The sequence below is a fragment of the Pyxicephalus adspersus genome, chromosome 6, assembly GCF_032062135.1.
Source record: "Pyxicephalus adspersus chromosome 6, UCB_Pads_2.0, whole genome shotgun sequence".
Lineage (NCBI taxonomy): Eukaryota > Metazoa > Chordata > Amphibia > Anura > Pyxicephalidae > Pyxicephalus > Pyxicephalus adspersus.
In genome coordinates, this window is record NC_092863.1 from 98369093 (window position 1) to 98389453 (window position 20361).

General features: G+C 36.2%; 1 protein-coding gene across 1 annotated transcript; it reads left to right on the plus strand.

Annotated features, from left to right (window-relative positions):
* Window positions 1-1337: 1337 nt before the first annotated feature.
* On the plus strand, window positions 1338-19569 carry LOC140332783 (granzyme A-like). The gene is made up of 5 exons (XM_072413977.1): window positions 1338-1386; window positions 12642-12654; window positions 15264-15396; window positions 17411-17674; window positions 19188-19569. The coding sequence occupies exons 1-5, from the start codon at window positions 1338-1340 to the stop codon at window positions 19356-19358; spliced, it is 630 nt and encodes a 209-aa protein (XP_072270078.1). The 3' UTR covers window positions 19359-19569.
* The last annotated feature ends 792 nt before the right edge of the window (window positions 19570-20361 follow it).

Below are 20361 nucleotides of genomic sequence, written 5' to 3' on the forward strand. Positions count from 1 at the left end.
GGAAGAGACATCTAAGGGGGATATGATCACCCTTTATAGAGAATTCTCTTCCCAATTATTCATTTTACAAAGGAGAAAAGGGCACTCTTTGTGTCTGGAGGAAAAGAGGTTTAATCTCTGGATAAGGAAGGGATTCTTCACTGTAAGGTGTGAAAATGTGGAATCGGCTCCCTCAGGAAGTAGTTTCAGCAAGTTCCCTAGATCAGTGATTTTCAACCACTGTTCTGTGGCACACTAGTGTGCCGTGAGAGATCTTCAGGTGTACCGTGGGAAATTATCCAATTAGCATTGTGGAGTGCCTGTGCTGTAGTGACTGGCAGAGTAATGTAATACTCTTCCATGTCAGTGGGTGGCAGTAGGTAGCTCAAGAGCCTTGTTTATTTTTAGAGGCGAGAATTCGCTACAAAGTGTAATTTTGTAACACTTTTGATTTGTGGCGTTTTAATGTAAAAAATGTGCCGTGGCTCAAAAAAGGTTGAAAAACACTGCCCTAGATTGCTTTAAGAAAAAGCTGGATGATTTCTAGAAGTACAGAATATAACTAGGTACCAAAGGTTTAAAGTAAAGATCACAGAAACTGCTGATCCAGGGAACATCCGATTCCTTCATGGAATCAAGAAGGAACTTTTTCTTCACTTGTTGGAGCAAATTGAACCAGGGTTTGTTTTTGTTTTTTTTTCCTTCCTCTGTGTCAGCTATGTTTAAAGGTTTTTTTATCTGGGATATGTTTTTTCCCTAGTTGTTGAACTTGATGGTCTTTTTTCAACCTGACTAACTATGTACCATTTGTAACATGTAATTTTAATTAGTGGATTTGGATTAGGTGTATTCCATTACTGTGCTAATTATCACTTCCTCTGGTTGACTACATTAGATGTTTAGCTAAAAGCTTGTTTGCACCATCATGTTATTGCAATAGAAATTAGAAAGCAACAAGCACCGTGCAATACCATTACATCACCTTATTTTTAAAATGACACAATGATACATTAACAGATCCCATCCCATCTCCAGCAATGCTTATCCCGATTTAATGGATGTGCCACATATATTGGGTGTTTTACTACACCCAGAGTCTTGGAGTTAAACCCCGCTAACAACACTATATTCATGTACTTTCCTGCATGGATTTCATTTAGGTGCACCATTTCTTCCAAAAAATAATATAGAGGACTCTACTCCCCTTTATAAATCAGCTCCTAGGTAACGAAACAAAACACACTAGAGCTAAATTACATCAACGTGACCATGATAGAGCAGCCACATAAATGGTATACCTTGTACTGTGTCCTGCTGTGGAATGGGGTCCGACAGCCCATTCATTTGAATAAGCTGCCATGCCGTACCACATCTACCAGTGCAATGCACCACAGATCACCTGGCAAGGTACATTGGGGTGCTATTTAGAATAAATGGATGGATGACATCGCAGCATACCAATGTTTGGTAAAAGAATTTGCATTCAATGTGATACTTCACCGTACTGATGTAAACCTTTACTTAGATGTAGTCTTTGTAATTTGTCAGAAAAAAACATGCATGTACACCACATCACAAACCTATGGTCTTTGGTGCTAGAAGCTTTTGCGGTGATGCTATGACTCATAGCAGTCATGTCATGTAGATGCTACATTTTACAAGCAAATGTAAGATAAAGTATATATGTGGTTGACATTTGTAGCAAATAATTTTTATCAAAGGTTCTGTATATTGTTATCAAGTAACTTAAACCATAAGAAAACTCCACATTTTCTTTTATGTGGTATTTTGGTAGTTACTATCTTTTTAGCAGATGTTAATTTGTTCACTTACAAACAATGGCAAATCAGGTGTGATTTAGCCTGAACTGAGTGGTGGGCCATAGTGAGGTTTAGACTTCACTTACCTAGACAGCAGGCAGTTACAGTTGGTATCATCAGTTTATAGTTTCTCTGCTTTTTCAAGTTTACAACTAATTTGGATGTTTGCAAGCAGAACATTTCTAAGTAACTGCCAAAGTAATATGAAGTTCTTATCCTGTTTATTACCTTCCTAACCACCTTCTGAATGTGGAAACCACCAGCCAGCTGGATATCTAGCCATTGCGTAACCCTATATCTGACATCCATAAGAGCCCATTCTAGACTACGGACAGACTCAGAAAAAATTCTTTGAAGCCGTAAGTAAAGCTAACCTAATCCAGGAATGTTCACCTATTACTAGAAATGGTTAGTATAGAGATATGCCTGGAGCTATGTGAGAGACCATAAGAGGCCTGGAGCTGAATGAATGGAGCAGCATAAGTGGAAGAGCTACATGACTAGGTGAACAGGGGAGACAGGTGGGGATTAAAAAGTTGTTTCGGGGTGGCAGGAATTTTACTTGGTGGTTTGGTAGAGAGTGGAGCTAAGCCCTGAAGTAAATAAAATTTAAAGTGTCAGAATGTGGAGGTCAAAGAAAGGGTGAGAGGGGTTGTTGGAATTTTAGAAGGTTATTAGGCCTGTAAGCAGTTGAGGTCCTGGAAGGCAGGGTTGTTTTGGTGATGGTAATAACGGAATGGGCAACTCATCCTTGGGGTGGATACTCCTGAGTGATGTGAGCAGGGCTGGGGTAATTATTAGGTTTGATTTGGGATTGTCTACTTATATTGTTCACAAGCTGGAATGTCGTGCAGCTGGGAGATGTAATATCATGATGTTTCAGATCCCAAGTTTGTGTGATATATGCTATAGAAGATCTGCAACCTGGGGAGTGTTACTTCTATGTTAGTGTGGGTATCTTTGTTATTTATATGATAAAGGAGTTATTGTAAGGCACGGGTACCCAACAGGTTGATCGCAAAAAGGCAACATGAGTAGATCACGGAGCCCTGCCTTTCAAAATAAACTCTACAGCACAAAAGAGTTTTATTAAGTCCAAGTTTTTATTGTTGGTAGATCATTTTAACTTGGTCATTTTTAAAAGTAGCTAGCAAGCCAAAAAAAGTGTGGGCACCCCTTTTGTGAAGGAATTATTTGGTATTATAGCAGCAGATTTTGAAACCTTCATATTCACAGATTTACAATTACCAACAAAAAGAGATTTTCCACAAGTCCCACCAACACAAAGCGATGTTGGTACAGGAAAATACTTTGCCATTTCTCAAGAAACCCTTAACAAGCTCCAAAAAATACAAAACAAAATGCTACAGTTCAGTATGTCACACTAAATTGAATCTGGTGAAAAAGATGTTCCTTTAGGGGTCTGTTTCTACAACAGAGGCAAGGTATCAACATTATAGTAGGAAATGTTTATTACAAATACCAGAAAGAGAAGCTGAAAAGTGCACCCAAAAAAAATAAAACTGTAAACTTTAGTTTAAAAAGACAGCAATGACTATATATACTTGATTATAAACCAAACGAAATATAAACCAAGGTACTTGCTTTTACCAGAGAATTAAACAGTAAACTGCATTAACTTTAAAAACTTAGGGCACTTCCAAACAATTCAAAACAGAAATTCCAATTAAGTTAATATTAAAAAATATACTAATGGTGAGATATTTTTAAAAATATTTATTTAAAGGGGAAAAAAAATCATTGGGCTCAGTGTGTATATTATATTTTGTACTTTTAAATAATTTTTGTGCATTAATGCTAGCTACCAAACCATGGTGCTGTGTCTTTATGTAAAGTGTGTAATAAACACTGTAATTTCAAATGGCAAGTTTGTTACACACTTTATATGTGACAAAACAGGACCATCTACAGGTGTGACCTCCCATACAGTACTTTACAATAATTCTGTAGTGCAGGTCATAGTGGCCTGTAAGGGTTTAAAAATGTAAACTAGGGGGCTTTTTTGTGAATGAGTTGTCTGCTGGTGGTAAGAAGTAAAGGAAGCTGCAAGTTCTCCTGTATATACTTTATATTGGTGAACACTGTGAAGCAACTGAATACAGGAGGCACTGCAATCAGCACCGATAAATAAGGATAGCGAATGGAATCCTTTGTGGCAGTACTCTTCATTGCACAGCTGCCTGTTCTACATCTCCCTTGTTATAAATCGTGAGTGACACATGATATTTTTTACAGACTAAATGATAATAATGCAGCACAAAAAGTAATCAACTGATACGATTTCAGAAATGACCAACAAGTAGTTTGCATTTTTAAATATATATTTAACAAAACACTTTCAATAGTAAATTCAACAGACTGAAAGAGAGAAATTAATGGAAGGTGGAATTTGCATATACTTTATGCTTTATTGTTATTACTATAACAATGCAAATCGTTTATTATCTGGCGTCAATGCCTGTACATACAGATAACTGGGCCTTATTGTCAGCCATTTGGGCCCCTTTGATACAGATCCAGAGACCAGTGTATTAAGCCACTAAACTCAATTTTGCAAGGTTGGATACATTTCTTTGCAGTGGTCCCAACAGGGTGAAAGGGCCCATTACGGCTTCCATTTGTGCAACTTTCTCTTGTAAGCACTATGAAATCACAATAAGCCCACTCATAACATTATCATATATCATGTGAACAAGACTGCCTACATTGTGAGTGACAAAACTATCCTGAAGAGATTGTATCCAGAAAAAAGTAATGAGAAATATTATATTGTCCTGGGTATGCATAGAAAATAAGCTGCAGTGCCAGCTCGTGGTCACAATATGGATGTGTGAAAATAATGAAGAAAAAAAGCAACCCAGTTTAAGGTTTGTGAATTCAACCTTGATTGCCTATCAGTCACCATTACTGCAGCAATATTTAATACCAAAAGTAATGTTATATATGAGCCTTGTTGTGTGGTATAACACTGTAATCAAGTGGTAAATATCTTCCTAACCCATGATTTACTCATTTATTTTTGGATGAGCTAATCCAGCGAGGAATCACCAATATTTGGCACTTTCCTGGGCTAATTGGATGTGTTTTGAGATCCCATCTACAGGTAGCTATTTTGCTACTGTTTGCTCTCCCATTCTAAGGCATAGGCATTTGATATGCCAAATGAAACAACTGCAGAGTTTGTCTTGGTCATTAAATCCATATCTCGGATGTCCTTTACTCGGGGACTACCTGTACTCAATGTAGACTTGTTGACTTCTCTACTCTTGTCTCTCTGAAATGGGCAGTGTACTAGTGCACTCTACTGGAAGAAAACCTAATGTCACCAAATCCTTTTAAACCCCCCTGGCGGTATTCCCGAGTGTGGGGGTAAATAAAACATGCAAAAAGCAGTAACCCCAGTACCGCTTTTTGCTTAAAAAAACGGACAGAATGAGATTACCAGGGGGGTTAAAGTATAAAAGAAATATATAAACAATGTATACCTTTAGCTATTTATACACACTAAGCTTCACTCAGCGTGTTTTAGATATCCCATACCAACCTACCCAAATTTTTGTCCATGTTCCCTTCAACAGAAAGATTAGTCAGTCAACTGTCATTTACTAATGTTTTAGGTCTATCTATCAAACTCAAACATCTGCAGAAAATGACCTGATAATTGACTATAAAGGAGACAGACAAATAGTTCCAGGTATTTTGCTGCTGAGGGCAGTTTGCTTGCACAGGAACTTAAAAAAGAACCCTGGTCACCTTGGTAGTAGCAGTATGACACGTCCACACTTCAGGTGTGAGATCTCATTTCCTGCCTAATATCCACACCAGAAATTGTCCTATGAGTCATAAACTTGTGTGACACAGCCACGAATCAGGTTGAGCTCACAAGCACATATACAGGCATGTGAAAAAAGAAAGTATATTAGGACATAATAAAAAAAAATCTAAAATAAATCTAGTGCTTAGCAGAATTATTATTATTATTATTATTATTATTATTATTAATAATATTAATAATAATATAAACAGGAATAAATAGATAAATAAATAGCACCAACATATTACGCAGCGCTGTACAATAAATAGGGGTTGCAAATGACACAGGAAGACACAGGTGGAGAGCTTACAATCTAGGATCTAAAATGATTTAAAGCTTGTAAGTGTAAAACAAGTGTAAAACAACACACCACTGTTTTCATTGTGTAATTATTTACCAAAAATAAAGCCAAAAATGAAGAGGCATGGCTCCACTTTTCTTTACAACATTGCTTCAATTCATTGGGGTTTGCAGACATTTATGTATATACAACTTAAGGATACTACAGCCATATGAATGACCTATTTTTTGTATTTCTTTTGACTATTTCTTGATCACTGTAACCTTAGCTATGTTTTATCGAAGCCTAGGTACACAGTAGCAAGAAAAAAAAATAATGTTAGACTACATTAGAGTCTACATGCCGAGGCAGAATATTAAAGTAAAAGATGAACACAGAAACTTGTGCAATTGTGTGACCACAATCTGTTAACTAGAAATAATGGGAAAAGTCAGGGCTGTGTGGACAACTACACAATGGGGATTTAAGTTTGCAAAGCTAATACATGATGCATGATTGCTTTTACACAATTTTAGGTTTAGTTAGGCTTTAACCTCCCTAGTGGTCCATTTCTTTCCGGTTTTATATATCTAAAAGCAGTACAAACAGCGGAAAATTTATTTTACAGTATAATATAATAGTGTAATAAAGTTTGAAACACAAAATCATTTAAAAACAATAAATTGAATAAAAATATCCATACTAATATATATACTGTAAAATAAATGTTCTTGAAAACAATGTACTGTTTTTACACATAAAAATCCAATATATTCCATTCAATACAGTTATGCAATACAAATGGATTTTGAATTTCCCACCCCGCCCGGCCGGAACGTACACACGCACTGACGTCACCAGGAACTCCCCAGGTGACTCATCGGATGCAGAAGCAGGAAGAAGATGGAGATGGTGGCGCTGGACCCAGGCGGATCAGTTAAGCACTGTATTTACTAACCTTCCATAGGTGTTCCACACTCGGGGTTACCACTTTTAGCAACTTTTTTTTACCCAGAGTCGCACTCGGGGTTACCGCTAGGGAGGTTAAACATTGTTTTTTTTGATATTTTAATTAATACCTTTAAAAACCAATAAAGCCTCCTAGGAACAAACTTTTATTGTAATAGTTCCTAATGTTGATTATAATGAATATAACAATAATTAAAAACCCATAATGAATATAACAATATTTCTAAAAAATATTTTAAAATCTGTGCAATACAAGCAGAATTTGGCTGATTGGAGGGGTTGGCAGGGTTTAATTCCTAGTTTACTGAAGAAAATCACAGCACCCTGCCCCTGCAGACTCTCCCTAAAGATTGTCAGGGACCAAATGCATGCTACAGGAGATGATCAAGGAATACAAAAATACTATAGGAGTTGTTGGACACTGTAGACATGACTGGATAGGGAGTAATGGGAAGGAATGAGAATTAATACCACAATAGCACTTTACAATGTAAGGCTTGTTCATTTATGCTCCCTGCAAAGGAAAAAAGGTGCGGCACAGAAAAACTAAAATTATACAAGTAAATATATCACACCATTTAACCACTAGAATATTTATTTATACCATAATCTAACCTTTGCTTGATTCTGCCCGTGACAAATATTGGAATATTTTCTGACAATTAATTTCTACTTGAGGGTCACTGGTAGCCAAAAGTGGTGGAACCTTCAACATTACAATGGATTATCCATAGTGATATAGTACATCAATATAGATAAATATATAATATAAAAAAAGGAGCACCATTCCCTGACTCTTACAGTCCTAATTGAAATAGAACTTTAGTTCTACACTTAAAATTTATGGAAAGGCAGACTTTTTATTGTAGAAGGGACAGGTAATGTCAGCAGAACTCCACCTAATTTAAGAATATTAAATACCAGGATACAAAACATAGTCACTACTAGCTCCAAATGATCACATACTGCTTCATACTAAGTTCAAGTTTGGCATTTCTTATCTGTACATTCTGAAACCATTTTTTTTAAATTTGTAGTCTGTTTTTAAAGTAAAAGATTTCCCTTTCAGTAGGCATAGGAAGAAGAGCAAACATCTGCAAAGTAGAAGAAATTTCGGATTTACGCTCAACTTTAGTTCCTGTGGCATTAATCGCAAATTAAAAAAGGGGAACTCATTAGCTTTATATGCTTTACATTTTGAATAAAATTTTTCTTTCTTTTTAGATCTAGTATTTTCTTTAGATCCATCATAGCTGGTGGGGGAAACCAGCTGTGCACAGCTTCCTAAAAACATTACGGCAAACTGCCTCCAGTATTCTTCTTAAGAACTGCACAAAGCCATATGAAAATATTAAAATTCTCTGATGAATGGATGACAGTCTAGAGAAATAGGCATAGGTATAGGTGTATATTCATTTCCACTTATATGCAGACCAACCCAGGTAATTAACACATGTGACAAAGCCTTTAGGATTAAAAAAATGAAAATCCAAAATAAGTGGACAATCAGGCTGCAAAGAAAAGACTGGATGATACTGGACATTGTCAATAGAGGAGATTAGGCTCTGAGTTGCACATTATGAGATGCCCGGAGTCTGCAGTGAAATCAAACCAAGCACATTCAGCGCAGGAAAGGAAATGTAAAATAAGAAGTATTTTTAAAAGTCAAATCTCCCACTTTGACATTTACAAAAATAATCATATCGCCAGGGAGGTGAAAGAAAACAATTTTAGAAAATATTCATCTAACATTTACGTGATTACAGCAATAAAGCAGAACTAAACCTGTGCAAAAAAAAAAAATTGCAAACATGTAGGTTTTTTTTTTATTGTGAAATGAACAGGCAATGTTCCTTTTGCAATAAAACATACTCACCTGCCTTATCACAATCTTCTTCATAAAGTAATATGGCAGCGCAGTGTATCATGCCGGGCATCCCAGCATCCCATCAATTTGGTCTGACCAAGCAATACGGTTGAATATCCAATAACTGGATTTAACCTCCCCAGAAGTAAGCCCAAGTGTGTCGGGGTAAAAAAACCTGCTGAAAGCTGTAACTCTGAGTCACACTCAGGGTAGTTAAAAAAGTAAAAAACAAACAAACACCTGGTCACATGGGGGTCCTCCGGCATCTTCCAGGCTATCCTCTGGCCGCGTTCTCTTCCTCGATCTGTCCCCAGACGAGTGAGCTAACGCTCCCCAGAAGTTTCCGGTGACATTGGCATGTACACCAGCCGCTAGGGGTGCGGCGGGAATTTCAAATTATTTTTTATTGCATTGCATACAAAATAACTGTATTGAATGCAATACACTGGATTTATATGTCTAAAAGCAGTACATTGTCTTTCATGAAAATTTATTTTACAGTATAATATAATAGTATGAGTATAATAAAGTTTGGAACACAAAATCATGTCAAAGTTTAATATTCAATTTATTTTATTAATTGTATTTAATATAATTTTTTGACATAATTTTGTGTTTCAAACTTTATTATACTCACACCATTATATTATACTGTAAAATACATTTTCATGAAAAACAATGTACCGCTTTTAGACATATAAATCCGGACAGAAATGAACCGTCCAGGAGATTAGAAAATCAGATCAAACAGATACATTTTTTTTATTGCATAATGGACATCACCTGTCCCTTCTGCAATAAATTACCTGCCCGTTCACAATTGTTTACATTTTCACTTCCTTACTTCAGTTGCTTTAAATTATGTTCAAATCATTTAAAACATAGTATGTGTCTTCTAGAATAAAGTTCTACAAATACATTTCTTGGTAAACTTTATTTCAGTGACTAGTAAAAGTGAAACTGCAACCAGACCTGCACCTTCCCACAATATATAAACCTGTAGCAAAGCCCCCAGTTTATCTCTTGGCTGTTTAGAACAAAACAAGATGTTCAGCTGGCTCCCGACATGTCTGTTAACTTCCCTACTGCTCTCTATAGGTAAGTTAGTTAAATATAAAAGAAAATAATGCAGGTAAATGGAAAGTATTATTCTTTCTTTTCTGTAAATGCCTAATAATTTGAGAAGTTTGAGCCTTGTAAGATTTGCAATAGTTTATCAGAAATAATAATTTCTTTTTTTGACAGATATGGCTTTTTATCAGTGAATTATCAACTTTGATGTAAATGAGACTCATCTGATTTTGCTGTTCTAATATAGTAGTATATAATAGTAGTAATAATAATAATAGTATATACATTTTATACATTTTGCTGTTTTTTTTAATACTTGTATTTAACCACCTGGGCGTTAAACTGATGTCTAGATTTCTGTACCAAAAGCGTTACACTGTTTTTCATGAAATTTTTTTTTTACATTGTAGACCTGTAACTTACAGAAATATGTCCGAACAGGGTTCTAGTAGATATCATGAATATAAAAAAAGTTTGAAACACAATCATGTAAAAAAAAAATGTACTTTTAATAAAATCCTATCCAATTTTTTTTTGCATAGAAATTTTTGTTTATATTGTGGGCTTGTAATTCTTAGGATTAACTCCCGGGTATGATAATTATATTTATTTATTATATTATAATCATAAATTATAATATAATACATAAATATAAATAATAATTTAAAACAATAATGAAATAATAATAAATCTAAAAATAAAATTAAAAATGTACTTTTATTTTTATTTCATGTTTTTGTACTGTAAAAACCATTTAAAAGCAGATTATATTGTGCTTTTAAATTTCCCTCCCTGACACACCCCCCAATACATCACCACTCACATCACCCGGAAGATGACTCCTCCTCCGGGGTGATGTGAGGGGGGGATTTCCCTGCCCAGCTCACACAGACACAGACAGAGACGATGGACGCTGGAAGCTGCTGGCATCTCCGGAGAGATGCACAGCACAATGCAGGATTTCTGCATTGTGCTATACATCTCACTGCAGATGCCAGCAGCAATAGCAAATCTTTTATTGCTGCAAGAGGAGCTGCGGACACTGGGTAAGTATTTCCTTTCAGTTGTAATCCGATTGTCATACAATGTATGACAATCGGATTGCAATATAACATTTGTTTACATTTAACCACCTGGTGAGAAAAACTCGGGGTTAACTATAATTGCAAAAGTTTTTACCCCGTACATGCTCGGGCTTAACGGCCAGGTGGTTTAATATTGGTGACATATTATGCAATGGGTTCTCATATAACTAGCTGTCCTTCAAAGGAGCTTACAATCTAATGTTCCTACCATAGTCTATTGTCAATTACACAGTCTGAAGCCAATTTTAGAGTAAAAAAGCCAATTACCCTAACTGCATGTTTTTTTAGGATTAAACCGAAATGCCCTGAGGAAACCCACGTTAACATGGGGAGAACATACAAACTCGTTGCAGATAGTGTCCTAGCCCTGATTCAAACCTGTGACCTAGTGAGACAAAGGCAAGAGGGTCACTGGGCCAACTGTACTGCCCACCTTTAAAAGTAATTCCACTTCAATAAAAAAAAATAATTTAGCAATTATAAACTGAATATAGCATATACCATGCAACACAAGTCATTTAATAGTTTATTGTTATGACAAAAATTACCTTTCTATTTTACTGTGTAGAAATTATAATGGCAAACTGAAGTCATCTTCACAGAGCCTTTAGAAATGTCATTGCATACTTCTGTGATTGGCTTACCAATTTTCCCACTAAGTCAAATTTTAGGCATCTGGTGTATTTATAACTCAGTTTTGGGAGAAACCCCCTACAGGTTTATTCTTTGGTGTACAGATATTGCAGCTTTTATCATTGGATCATAGAACGAGCACCTGGAAGCTATAAGGAACCAGTCCCACCCATTCCATAATCAGTTTGGTCAAACAAACAGCTCATACTTTAAAACAATATTAGGTAGGAATCTGCAGCATTTTAGGTTAAAATGCACATAGATCACCCAAGGGTGACTGTCTTTTTATCTTAACAACAAGTTGGCAGTGGCAATCAACAATACTCATGGGCATGAGATCTGAGTTTACAAAGTACTATAAAAAATGTAAATCTGCAAATATCAAAGTGCTTACCATAGTAACATGGTTGCTTACCTTTCTAAATAGTGGATGCAAACATGTATAAATCTTGCTGAACCCATCCCTAATAGTTATAGGCACATACCTGATACCCAATACTTAACATATTCAAGCAACCTTGATAGGCAAATATGAAAATAAACCTACTGCTGATGCTCAGTATATACATACATTAAACTATATTTCATATTTTTCAAACTTTAAATATATATTATGTATATATTTGTTGTTTTGAACATAAACACATAAATCAATAAAATATATATTCAAAACAAACCTGTACATTCCCTTTACATGCCACTTTGCCTTGTTTTGTCATGCCCCTTCCTGAGCCTTTGTTTGGTTAGTGGGGATGCCAATCATAACCACTGCAAGGATGATTGGTTAAGCTGTAGGGTAGTGCTAAGCTTTGCTTTTACAGAAAATGTTGAGATCTGAAGATATGTTCAGATGCCAATACATATCTGAATCTACTCATGGTCTGTCCGAGAATTATCAGTAATGCTTTGAATTGGCCATGTTTATTTGAAATGTTTTTGAGTGTTTTTTTCATATGTTCCGAATACTGCACAGCTGAACGCAGTGAAATCATTGGAGGTCGGGTGGCCGTTCCTCATTCTAGACCGTATATGGCTCTATTGGAAACATGAGGTTACTTATGTGGGGGAGCATTAATAGAATATGACTGGGTGTTAACTGCAGCTCACTGCGCTTGGTAAGTAAATATCATTTTCTCTGTTTACATCAAAGTCAACCCCCCCTTTTTTTGTAAGCCTTGCATTTCATCCTGTATTTTTAGATTTAAAAATGTTTTTTTTTCCCCAATAATGCCTTAGCTTTTTACTACTTTCTACTACTTTGGCTTTCAGAGATTTTCCCTCACTTTCCATCTTAGTGAAATGTTGTTGGAATATCAACCCAACAGGGCCATTAAACAATTAAAGATCTAACCATTCTCTACTGTGCCAAAAACTTAAATAAAAAAAAGATTTGACTTAAAATTCACATTTGTTTTTCCAAAATAATTTACTGAGAGTGTGTTTTATAATTGTTTATAAAAAAACTAAGGTAATATCTATAAACAACAATAATAAATTCTAACAATAAGGAGTCGACATAACGGGCCTGATTTATTAAAGCTTTCCAAGGCTAGAAAGGATACAATTTAATCAGTGAGGCTGGGTGATCCAGCAAACCTGGTCTACCAGGCAGTAAGCTAGTCAGGTTCAGAATAGCTGAACCCATTATAATTATATGGAGCGACCACATGAATAAGCCTTTATGGGAAAGAGATGATTCTTTGTCCCCATTTTTTGGAGATGTTCTAGATGTGGGAAGTAAAGGAGAGTGTGAAACCAAGGTGACAACAAGAAAAAATTAAACAGAACTGAAGAAGAAATGAGGATGCATAAAGCATTCCTCTGGACTTTAAAGGCATTTCTGAAAATGTAAGCGAGAGTGGCCTTCTACTTCGCCAAGGGGTCGAGCTCTTGCTGAACAGGAGGATATCCAGGGCTGCATCATGCAGACCTGGAAATCCTCTGTGCATCCCCAGGCACCAGAGGTTATACTAGATGCATCGGGGATCGCACACTCTTCTCAATAAATGCAGCCACATCTGCAATCATTGAGAAGATGCCCAGCACAGGGGAACCTCCTGACATTGTAATAAAGGTATCTCTTTCAAATGATACTTATGTATCTGTAAGAAATGTATCATTTCTAAGAGATACTTATATTACAATGTCAGGAGGTTCCACTGTGCTTAGCATCTTCTCAATGATTGCAGATGTGGTTGCATTTATTGAGAAGAGTGTGCGATCCCCGGGGTTAATTAACCTCTAGTGCCCAGGGATCGGGCAAACAGGAGGATTTCCAGAGCTGCATAATGCCTCCCTGGAAATCCTTTGTGATCCCTGGGCACTAGAGGTTAATTAACCCGAGGGATCGCATTCAGAGAATCGTTCATTGAGAAGAGTCTGCGATCCCCGGGGTTAATTAACCTCTAGTGCCTGGGGATCGCACGAACAGGAGGATTTCCAGGGCTGAATGCAGCTCTGGGAATCCTCCTGTTTTAATTTCCTCTTCTGATGGTTTCACGAAATCGGTTTGGCAAACTTTTGCAAAACCATTGAAAGTTTTAGGAAATTTTAGCGAGATTGAGGTAAATGAGGTTTGCTTTGGGCAAGATTTGTGAAACATAGGATGAGAAGTGTTTTCCCCTTACTAGAGTTTTACAGTGAAGGTTAAGCCACCTCTTTAATTAGTCTAAATTGAACATTCAAATCAAAGGAGGGAAAGAAAGAGGTTTTGGGCTGGCAGATAGTTTTGAGAAACAAAATTGTTGTATTTAAACACATTTAGTAAAGTAAACAAGTTCAGACAGATCTATACCCCATAACTGTTTGACACTTCACAGTATATGGGTAACATTGTACATACGTATATTCAAAAAAGGGTGAAATGGAATACAAAAAAGGGTGATGAAGGTTCCTTAAGGTGTAATGAATCCAATGCGTTTCGCCACGAATGGGCTTCCTCAGGGATATGATAGTAAGCAAGCTTAACGGTCTGTATATGTACATAGAGATTGAATAATGAAAAAGAAAATTTAAGTAAATATATTGTATACACAGCAAGATCAATATTATATATATAGGTATGTCACAAAGATTTTTTCAGAATAATATAATTGACACAATTTAGGAAAATTTCTCAGCAGGTAAAATTTAAACTGAAGTAACAAACACTTCAAATTTTACTTTAGGCATCGTCTTCTTCATCACCCTTTTCCTTGAATACATGTATGTACATTTTTACCCATATACTATGGGTGTCAAACAGTTTTGAAGTATAGATGTGTCTGAACTTGTTTACTAAATGTGTTTAAATACAACAATTTTTGTTTATCAAAACTATCTGCGAGCCCAAAACCTCTTTCATACCCTCCTTTTATTTGAATGTTCAAGATTTGTGAAACAAATTAAGCCTGCCCGACAAATTTATCTAAACACTATGATTTTTATGACATATTTATCAAACAGACCCTTCGTGTTGTGGATTCACAACCATCTTCCAAATATGCTGCTGTGCGGTCATCTTGTCACATGTGGCTCAGGTTAGGACTATAAATGTTACACATTGTACAACAATGGTCTATCTAATGGGAAACCAGCACTGCAAAGTTTATGTAGGTGGGAAGTGGCCCAAAAAGCTACACTAGTCCAGCAGTGTGGACATATTAGAAGTGATGGAAAATGGATTACGTGCTACATTTACATTTTGGACTCAAAAAAATATGTTTTACTTCTGTTTAATTTTAAGCGATTCTTCAACTAAAATCAAGTTGGGTGCCCACTTAAAGAAAAACGATGGAAAGATATTCAATGCCAAAAATTGCATTCAACATAAGGCCTATAATAAATGCACAAATGATAATGACCTCCAGCTTGTACAGGTAAGGACATCAGTTAAATATTGAAAAATAAAAAAAAAGTTTGTGGCTTTCTGGCTTGTGATATTAATGCAGCCAGGAGTAAATTACAAGCTCACTGGATTTCCCACGGATCTGTGGGTATTTTTTTGTACTTTTAAAGAGACTATATCAAATATAATTATATAAACTTTTTATGAAGGATAATATTACCAGTAGGGTCAAATTTATTAATAATTGCAAAATATACAAAAGTATACATTTACATATTTTATTTCTGGACATGTACTATCCATTATTTTTTCTTGTGAAAAACATAATCAGGTTATTTAACAATGAAAAAAAGTGTTTTTTCAGTCATATGTAATAAACAATGAAATTTACCAAATAAACAAAAATCTAAATAGAAAAAAGGAAATATCAATAAGATGTTAATTTTGGGGTCAAAAATATTGCAGGACATACAAGCTTCACCCTTTGAGGTGGGCTTAGTGTAATGCGCCTGGGCACACATACCACAACCGACTCCAGATACCCTTAAATCAGGCTTTATTCAAAATCATACAGCACAGCAAGGGTTAAGTCCAATAAAGCGACGTACAGGAGGATAAGGCAAATGCAGGTCAAGAACAATCCGAGGTCAGGGCAGGCAGCAGGCAGAATGGTCAGTGACAATCCGAGGTCAGGGCTGGCAGAGTTCAGGAAGGGTGAGTTTCAGACCAGGTCACTAAGGTAATGACAAACCTGATAAACTTTAAACCACATAAAGACACACCCAAGCACACTGTGTTAACAGAGGCTATATTGGGCAATGGTGTACAGGACAGGCTTTCTTTAAATGGCCAGGATGACCAATGACCTTGCGCCACCTGGCACCGTCTGATAGGAGACTAAGTAAATCCCCTGCGGCTGATTGACCGCAGGGAATTCAAACTAACTATGTCCCGCCCCGGGGCGAGGCAGCCGAGTGCCACTCCCTCGGGGGGTACAAGAGGGACGCATAGTAACACGCGCACCTCTTCCCACAGCACCCCTAGGACGTGCACGACTTTGCACTTGCAAAGGAGTGCTGAGAGCAGGAATATCATTAACCACATCAAAGGGATGCAAGGGCTGCTGCCTGGCTGAACAGTAGTTTGGCCAGGACGGATCCCTCCGCCTGCAGAGACAGACAAGCTGCGAGCAGAGCAGCAGTCTCGGCCATGCTGCCTGCTACAGCGGCGTCTCCCTCTGTGGCTGGGAACCCCAGGGACACCGCGGGCTCGCAGAACGGGTAAGTTCCTTACACTTAGGTTATTAGCACTTAATTACTACTTTAACTAGTTCATAATCTCCCAAAAATAAAAATTGAATACTATATCTTACTGTAATTTTATTTTTTTTTTAATTTTTAAATTCTGTCCAAGCAGAAAAAGGGACATTATTTATATATGCACAATATTTTGTATTGGTATACACAGAAGGAACATAACAAGGCCCAACCGATCTCCAACAATAAAAAGCAACTTGGGAGGCACCTTATTCTCCTTTAATTAACATATATATATATATATATATATATATTTATATATATAACATTTTTTTAAACACCTTGTCAATTAGTTGACGCCCACTACCCTCCCAGGGATCTATTTCTAAATGTTTTCATCTAAGATTCACCAAAATTTACACATTTTTCACATTGGATTTACTCAGAAGGAGGCATAACTCATGAGTGAATGTTGGGTTTCTAACTCAATCCAATGTGAAAAATGTGTTTTTGAGTAAACATTAGGTGAATCTTCAGTAAAAACATTTATAAATGAAACCCTTTAAATATACCTACACTATTGATTCTGTGTTTTTATACCATGGTGCTAAAATGTTGGCAACATGTTTCCAATTTTTGGCAGTTTCCCAATTTTTAATGATTCTTCCCAATATAGCTAGCTGGTCAGTTATAAATATTACTTTTTATTGCTTCTCCTGCCAATAGACCCATCAGATGAAACCTTGAGGATTCATTAATAGAAAGTGCGGCTTTCTAAATGTTTTTCAGCTCTCTAACAAGGCAAAACAAACCAAAAATGTGAAGATTCAGCCATTACCAAAGATATTCAATGATGTGGAAGAGGGGACTGTGTGTGACACAGCAGGGTGGGGTGCAATCACAAGTAATCGTAGAACATTTCCAGGCGTGCTAATGGAAGTCAATCTCACGGCAATAAGCAGAAAAAGGTGTGCTGAAATGTGGAAACCCCACATGATAACAGAAAACATGATGTGCACCCTTGATGCAAGTGGGAAGAAAGATGTATGTGGAGTAAGTATGAAAAAAGTTTTGCTGTTTAAGATAAATTCCCCAATCAACAAATAACAACATGGATAACGCCCAACATTTGAAAGTGGCAGAAAGGGGGCACAAATAGAGGCAGTGGCGTTCTTCACAAGTTGTGAAAAATAGTCCAGTGGGTAAAATTTATTTTTTATTTTACAAAACAAACAAAACATAGTTTATAAGATTTTTAAAAAGTAGGTTCTTTGAACGTTGATCGGAAAAAAATAAGAATAGAAATTTGGGTGGGAACCGTTGCACTTTTTTAGTGACATATTTACTAAATTTGACTTTTTACATCATCCACTCCAAAAAGATGAAGTTGATGAAGTTTCCGCAAAATGCGTCACTATATAAAGCTGCGGCATACTTAACGCTTTCTGACCATATATAAAGTACCTTCCTTTTAAAATTGTTAAATACTATGTTGTGTGTTTACAAACATCTTGCAATGTTTTTCTGCTACTTCTGAAATCAACAGCAGAATACCTTCAAAAAACCTTGTAATACTGGAGTGTTATAGTTATTAGGCAGAAACATGGGGATTATTCAGGGAATGTTGCCTACATTTATATATATTTGATACTGCCTGGAAAAAAAACTTTAATCAGGATAGGGAGAAAGTCTTTCTGACCTCATCACTAAACTATATGGATCACTGTTCCCTGGAATGAAATAGATAATCCTGTCCTTGAACAAAGCATTACTAGTACCTGATTAGGAATATGTAGTTTAGTTTTCCAAGGAACAAAATGGATGTGGAGGACCTGAAGAAAGAGTGCAGAGAAGGGTAACAAAAAAGCAAGGAGGAGCCCTGTTACAAGAGAAGATTATCTGAACTTTGAGAAGAGGCAATAAAGAGAGGATATGTTCTTCTATAAATAAAATATGCATATGGTTCACATATTGAACCTTTCTATTTTAAAGTCATTGCAAAGGCTGTACTCTTTGCAACAAGAGGAAAAGGGCTTTACCCTAACATAGCTGTAAAAATGTGGAATAGACTACCACAGGAAGAAGTTGTGCCCAACCAATTGGATTGTTTTTTAATCCTGGAAGCATTCCTAAATGCTCAGAATATAACTCACTATAAAGATAAATATCAATAAGCCATAACACAAGAGGATATCGATATCCAACCATTATCCAGTTGCCTTAAGAGAGCTTAAGACATTTCATACATTACAGTATTTCATAGGAACAAGGGAAAAGAAGCCTCCAATAGCACTTTATTAAGGATGGATGAAAACAATGAAAACATGCTTTCTAATTTTCTAATGTAGGTGTTTGGTTGTGTTGTGTTTTTTTCTCATCTGAAAAATTAACTACAGATGCTAGTATAAACATGTACAGCTGGTTGTATAAATGGTAACATGAATTTTATAAGCTCCAGACATTCAGAGTGTGGACACCCAGCAATTTTCAACAGATAAATCTAGGGTCAGAGGATAGAAAAAGCACAGATATGTAAATTCTATGTATTATTTTTATATATTTTCAGGGTGACTCTGGAGGACCTTTATTATGTAAGAACACATTGCGAGGTATTGTTTCTTTCGGTCCAAAGACATGTGGGTACCCTAAACGTCCAAGTGTCTACACGTTCCTCACCGAAACCAATCTCACTTGGATTAAGAAAGTAATAAAGAAAGGAACAAATACTACTTATTAGTCATTTCTTTATTTGTTTTTTAAAATTCTGCTAGCAATATAAAATATATCCAGATGTTATGTAAAACAAGTGGAGAGAAATGCTTCTGTTTTGGTCAGGGCAACCAATAAAATTCTAGCTAAAATCTTGTGCTGGTTAGTAAAAGAAAGAAGGTTGCTGCTGTGTCCTTGCCAAATGCTCAGTTTGTGTTAATAAAGTTTTATCATCTGTATTATTGTTCCCCTATCTCTCTTTTTTCTATTTCACAACATTAAAAAGCTTCACTTTTTTTGTGATTGGCATACATTTTGCTTTTCACCCACTAGTCTGATCAGTTGACTGGTAATTGTCATCAGTCTTCGGCTTTTCTAATTCTAATAGTTTATTATCTGCCAATAATGCGGGCATATTTACATAACTGTGCTTTATTGTCAGCAATTTGTGTCCTTTTGACGAAGAACAAGAGGGCTGTATGTCAGATCAGTAATCTTTGTTTTGGCAAAGTTGGATATCATTCTCTGGAGTAGTCCCAGCAGGAAGAGAGGGCCCATTATGACCTTTACCTTTAAGCACTCTAAAATCACTCTAAGCCCAATTAGAACATTTATCAGATGTAACAGAAACAAGACTGCCTGCACTGGGAGTGACAAAGCTATTTCTAAAGCAAAATTATTATTAAAGAGTTTGTATCCAGGTTCAAATCACTGCCCACTGCAGACAGACAAATAGATAAATTTCAATATCTCTCAGCAGAAGCAGTCTGTAGGTAAATCCGGTCGGAAAGAGAGTAATTGCCAAAGTCCAAGTTGAAATTAGTCTAACCAAAAATAGTAGAAAGTAGAAGTCAGATAAACCACAATAATCAGGTAAAGGGAATTTGAAGGTGCAGGGGTTTAAATAAGAAGCCAATTGTCAAGAATATTTACAGGTGCAAGTAATCAGGATCCAGAAATCTCCAAGCAAAGATCAGGTCAGCTTTCATTAGTCTCCGTGGCAGCTATGTAGGTCATGTAGTCTAAAATCA

Excerpts from the sequence above, each read along its gene's own strand:
- LOC140332783 (XM_072413977.1), top strand. The coding sequence starts at position 1,338 with ATGCCGTACCACATCTACCAGTGCAATGCACCACAGATCACCTGGCAA. Across the intron at positions 15,397-17,410 it reads ATGACCTCCAGCTTGTACAG|CTCTCTAACAAGGCAAAACA; the intron begins GTAAGGACATCA and ends AATGTTTTTCAG. Across the intron at positions 17,675-19,187 it reads GGAAGAAAGATGTATGTGGA|GGTGACTCTGGAGGACCTTT; the intron begins GTAAGTATGAAA and ends ATATATTTTCAG.